General features: G+C 42.7%; 1 protein-coding gene across 1 annotated transcript; it reads right to left on the bottom strand.

Moving 5' to 3' along the window:
- Positions 1-1,735: 1,735 nt before the first annotated feature.
- Positions 1,736-2,619, bottom strand: LOC103270656 (olfactory receptor 51F1-like). The gene is given in 2 exon segments (XM_008068192.1): positions 1,736-1,800; positions 1,803-2,619. Coding segments are annotated over 2 exon segments (882 nt in total).
- Between the last annotated feature and the right edge of the window lie 3,434 nt (positions 2,620-6,053).

Below are 6,053 nucleotides of genomic sequence, written 5' to 3' on the forward strand. Positions count from 1 at the left end.
ACCCCTTATTAACAAGGGTGCCTGAACGATGCACATTTGTATACCTAACCCTTAACTGTACCCCACAATTTTATAATAAAAAATATGTTTTTAAAAAAAGAAAAGAAACATCAATATGAAATCCTTCTTGATTAAAAAACTTTGCCAAAAGGCCACATAGAAACATAATAATCTCTATTCTCAGTTATATATGTTCAACATCCCCACATCTCCCTCATTCAAATCGAAGCTATTATTCATCAACCAGACTTCTTAACCAAATGTCTGATGTGAATAGCTATTTCATAGAAATCTAAACCAGTCCTTTAGTTTCACAGACCCACTAATAGACAAGTGAGAGAAAAATCACAGAGATAATCAAGCTTTTATTCTCTACCATGCAGACTTGCTGGGAACTCATGCCTTAGGAAATGTCAGGGCAAACCAGAGACAACATAAAAAACTGTGGAATCCTAGCTGTAGTCCCCTTCTATATCTCTTCATCCATGCATCTGTTCAACACTGCGGACAACATTGAATATGTTGTCTACCTGAGGTAAGCAGGGGTCAACTAAACACTTTGTTCATTCATTTTACTGAATTGGATCACGTTGATCATACTGAGAAATACATACCCTGTTCCTGAGCCCAGCTGTCATCTTCCTAACCCTTTAAACTTCTTGAACCCACACCGGTCCCTTAACTAATGCTGATGAAGAATTTGTTCTGCTTTTCTTTTGACAATCCCAACTGTGTTGTAACTGCTATTTCTGTAGCTGCCACTACCAAATGATGAAAGAAGCAATAATGAGGGAAGTGAGAGGTTTAGTGTCCATTTGGGCACTTATACAAACACTATTTTTTTCTGTACAGTTATCTACCAGGTTATAAATACAAAATTAGAAGGCAGCATGGAGAAGCAATGCCATTACTGGTAAAACTCATATGTGGTTGAGCCTCTGTCTCCCACTCCCCTTAATCAGTGTGAATTGTACATATAACAACATCTCATTACTCCAGCAATTAGACCCTAAATTTCTTCAAAGGTCAATGAGTTATCCACAGAGAGAGCTCCAGGCTTGTGATATGTCTCTCTAGAGTCTATCATACTCAGCTCTGCTAGTACAGCTGTTCGGAGAAAGCAGAAAGAATAAAGAAGATTGAAGAGGGATAGGGTTATAATGTCCTTTCACACAGGTTTCAAACAGGTTATAATGTCCTGTCTTTCACACTAGAATTTCCCAGTGTGCAGTGTGCTTTTTAAGTATTCTGGGAGCAGAATTGGATGTCCAGGTATCCTTAAACACTGGCATTAACTGTGTCTTCAGCCCTTAGAGGCAGCATGATATCCAGAAAAAACACAGAATTTTGAGTCAATACACCTGTATTCAAACTGCAGATTTGTTTTATCTTAGACAAGTCATTTAATATTTTAGTCCCTTTTGTTTTTTCATTTGAAAATTGGAATTTTTGTTACCCATTTCAAAGAACTGTAGTCCAATCCATATAAAAGAAAGCATGTACTTAAAGGAGTCAGATGTAGGACTTGAATATAGTGGGTGCTCAGTGAACATTATTATTGCTATCTTTGTTTTGTTGTTAAATAAGAAACATGGGTTCTGTGTGGGGGGAAAAGCAGCAGAGAGTACAGTTTAATCAGGTAGATCCCAGCAGGAACTGTAGCCCCCATCAAATCTTTTTCAATTTTGTTTGGAAGAGCTTGAGAATAGCCCTGCGAATTTGTTTAGTCTTCACGCTATATATGATAGGATTCAGCACAGGGGGGCCAAGAAAATGGAGGTTGGACAAGAGTGGGTGAACGTATGGTGGAGCCTTGTGGAAAAATCTGTGGACAACTGAAAGTACAACCCAGGGAATGTAGAAGACTGCAACTGCCCCGATGTGGGAGCCACATGTGCTGAAGGCCTTACTCCGTCCATCTGAGGAGGTGATGTTTAGTACAGAGCGGATAATCAGGATGTAGGAGAGGACAATACATGGTGTATCAATTCCTGTGACCAGAATGAGAACAGCTAAACCTCCATAACTGTTCATTTTAGAATCAGAACATGCAACCTTAAGCACATCAGGGTGGACGCAGTAAGAATGGAAGAGGACATTGCGTTTGCAAAATGACAGCCTCTTAATGAGAAAGAGGGATGGACAGAGGCTGATCAACATTCTGAGGACAATTGTGACACCCATCTTTAAGATCCTGGCATCTGTCAGGATGGTGGCATATCTGAGAGGTCTGCAGATGGCAACAAAGCGGTCAAAAGCCATGGCCATCAGTACTGAGGATTCCATAAAGCCAGAGCTGTGGAGGAAAAAGAGCTGGATGATGCATGCATCTAGGGTGATTTCACGAGCATTGAACCAGAGGACACCGAGAGTCATGGGCATTGTGTAGAGGGTCAGTCCCAGGTCAGTGGTAGACAGCATGAAGAGAAAATAGTACATGGGCTCATGGAGGCTTGGCTCCAGTACCACCACCAACAGGATCATGCTGTTCCCCAAGAGAGCAACTGTGCTCAGAAGGAAGAAGGGAACTGAGATCCAGATATGGAAGGCCTCCAGCCCAGGGAAGCCTGATAGGAGGAAGATTGGGAACTCAGATGTGATGTTGCCGAGATATGGCATGGTGAGTGGGTGAGGCAGCACCCGCCTTCACTGAGCACCACCTTCTGCTCAGCAGAACCAGAGTCCAAATCTATCTATGCCTGAGAGAGTGCTGAGCAGGTTCTCCTCTGATCTGTGGAGCCAGCCTAGGGAGAGAAAAATACAATGGCCCTCACTGATTCATCAATTGGCTGCTAAAGCACTTTTCACCTTCATATTACTGCCTCCTCCCTTCTCACGACAGTTTTAGTAAAAAGGGATCGGGAAGTCTTACTGCCTTGCATTGATGGGTAAACTGAAGGAAGAAATTGGGTTGAGAGAGTGGTACCCAGTTGAAAGATACCACCCTACTCTCATGGCAAGCTGACTGCATTTTTATCAGTTGCGAGTCAGGGACAGAAAGCAGACAAAGTCCCTATGAGTTTGAAGGAAGGATTGACATTAACCTCTGAGTTATTAGTTATTCTTATTTGTCCAAACAACTGTCCCTCCTACTAATCTCAGACCCAGAGAGCAGGAAGAATCCCTGTCGGCTCCCTTCTTTGCTGAGTCTCGATTTTCATCTTTTTGGCAGCCTGGATGGGCAGCATCAGCTTACCTGCTCTGGGGTCCTGCGCTTTCACACACACCCACGCTGGGAGATAAAATGCAAGTTATCCTCAGGCGAAAGCTTTATATTGAATCCTAAGGATTCTCATTTATTTCCAAAGGTCCATGGGGGCTGGAGGAGAGGGGTGACAAAACAAATCAAAGCATTTTTTGCCAAGTAGGCAAGGGACTCTCATTCTAAGTAAGATTTCCCCTGGTAAAACCCTAGTGTCTCCCCAATGGGATGGAGCCTTAATTCAGAGATGTGGTCCTGAACAGTTCTATTAAAAAGTAAAGGATACTGAAACAGTTTGAAAACAAATCCCAGGGGAGCAGGAAATGATCCTGCATTCCTAGTGAAGTTCAGAGATCTCTATATGGTGCCAATTATGGTTATCTCACACTTCAGCCATTTTCCACTTCATGAGGCTATCTGTTTAAAACCACATTCTGTTTGCGAAATTTGGAAGGAAAAATATTTGAAAAGAGGGTTGTGTGGGCTGAAGGTTTTCTACATGGTCATTAGGGATTTATAATTAAAATTGTGAAAATAATAATAAAATAATATGATTTGGCTGATATCATATACACCAGCTGGGAATTTGAAAAGTCATGTAGATAAAGACTATTATCAGAAAGAAGAAAATCCGTTATCTAATCACAAATATGCATTAAATCTAGAGGATGTTACAAAATATTTTATTAATTTATCTACTGAGTCACCTTTTTGCTAATGAGACTATGACAATAGGTATACAGATTTTAAAAATAGTAATCAAAGATCTGTGCTTAAGGAACCTTTTCTACAGAGTCTCTTCCTCACCAAGATATGATTTATTGGACAAAATCTTGAACTTCAATCTTACACCGTAGTGACATGGGACTTGCCGTACTTGAAAAAGAGGAATAAATGTATTTTTCATTTTTCAACAATGTGAGTTGTGGCTCATACAGTGACTAGCTGTCCCTGTTTCTCAGGACTGAAGGGTTTCTTGAATGTGAAACTTGAAAACTTGCAAAATGACAGCCTCTTAATGAGAAAGAGGGATGAACAAAGGCTGACCAACATTCTGAGGACAATTGAGACACGAATCTTTAAAATCCTGAAGTCTGTCAGGATGGTGGCATATCTGCGAGGTCTGCAGATAGCAGCAAAGTGGTCAAAAGCCATCAACATGTATTTCTTATAATGCAACAGTGAAAGCAGCCCATCAGGATGTGACGTCTATGTTGCCTCTCCTTTAATATGAGCCTGTGACTATGAAAAAAAAATAGTGGTATGCATCTGTATTCATTTCTTAAGAACTCCATAAAAATTACCACAAACTTGGTGGCTTAAAACATATTAAATTTACTGTCGGGGGGGGCATGATGGTGATGGAACCGGTCACAGTGTGTCTCTGCATGGGTGGGTGTGCATAAGAATGAATCTGTGCATGCGTATGTGTGCAAGTGTTTGAGCAAATGTTTGAGAGAAGACACACAATCAAGCACCTAGGGCTCCCCTGCAGAAGTGGCTGCAACCTATCACTGCTCTGAATTCAGCGCCCCCCATGCCAGCAATATCTGCCAGTTCTCAGGGCATCTCTCAGGAAATAGTGGCAGAGATCAGACACCTCTCAGCACCTGGCACCTGGCCCAACACCACCAACTGGGGCAACAGGTCAGGCACTGGCAGCATGGACCACGAAGAAAATGCAGGGGAGCCAGAGCTGAGTCCCACCAGAGGAGAAGACACTGGCTGGCACCACTTTCTCTGTCCCAGAACCCGGGCAGAGACATCCTTTGGCTCACCCAGTACTGAGAAGTCTTCATCCTGGGACTGAGGGGTAATCTCCTGCTCCCCCCACCCCCGGGATTGATCGCCGTTTTCCAGGAAGGATACTCCAGGTGCACGATACCCAAAGACAGTAGCTGGCTTGGAAACCCAGATCCCCCATCATCCACAATGGCCCAGTCACAGACATGTGCAGTCAGAGTGAGAGGCCTAGCAATACACAAGTAGGGATGAGTCTTGATCCGATCCAGCTCCCACCCCCTAGCAGTGCCTTGGACCTCTGACCCACATGGAGAGAGCAGAGGGGAGGGTGGAGAAACCCAAACCTACTCCCACCCACAGTGAGCCAAAAGCAGCAGTGCTTGGGACTGGTCAGTAAAAAAGGAACCTGAAGTTCCAGAAACAGCCACAAGAGGGAACAAGAGGACGCCCAAAGACTCACAAAGATTTGGGGTCTTTTTTTTTTTTTCACTCACCCTCTCCATATATATCTTTGTGAATGTGTGTTCTGATTTGATTCCCTCCCTTTTCTCCTTCTTCTTTTTTTTTTGCATATGAGTATATTTGAGGTTGAATGTATCTTCAGTTTTGTTGCTATTGTTTTGTTTTGTTTTTTGTTTTGTTCTGTGTTCATCCATTTGTTTTCTTGCTATTTTCTTTTTCTTCTTCTTTCTCTCCATCTTCCTTTCTTCTCCCTTCTTTCTTCCTCTATCCTTGTCCTTTCTCTTATCCCATTTTGGTTTCAAGGGCCCTACATACATTACCACGGCAAGGATGTAGTGTAAGGTGTGAGAAGTGAGTTGCAGGGACTCACACCCCAGTCAGCAGATACTGCAATCTGCAGACAGCTTTTGAACCTTAACTCTTCCCTTAAACAAATCTCAAAGTTGCAAAAAGACAGCACAACCCCCCACCCCAAGCTCAGCTTCAAAATTGAACAAATCCAGAGACTCTACCTAAGAAAGAATAGGGGATTGAACAAAGATAAGTGAAAGCTACCCTCCCTCCCCCCACTGAGCAACAGAATTAAAGAGGAAAAAAGGGGAGGGGAAAAATCCATCACAAATGAAGAAGAATAACACAGGACCAC

The sequence above is a fragment of the Carlito syrichta genome, unplaced genomic scaffold (genome assembly GCF_000164805.1).
Source record: "Carlito syrichta isolate Samal-C Ts95f unplaced genomic scaffold, Tarsius_syrichta-2.0.1 Scaffold309894, whole genome shotgun sequence".
Lineage (NCBI taxonomy): Eukaryota > Metazoa > Chordata > Mammalia > Primates > Tarsiidae > Carlito > Carlito syrichta.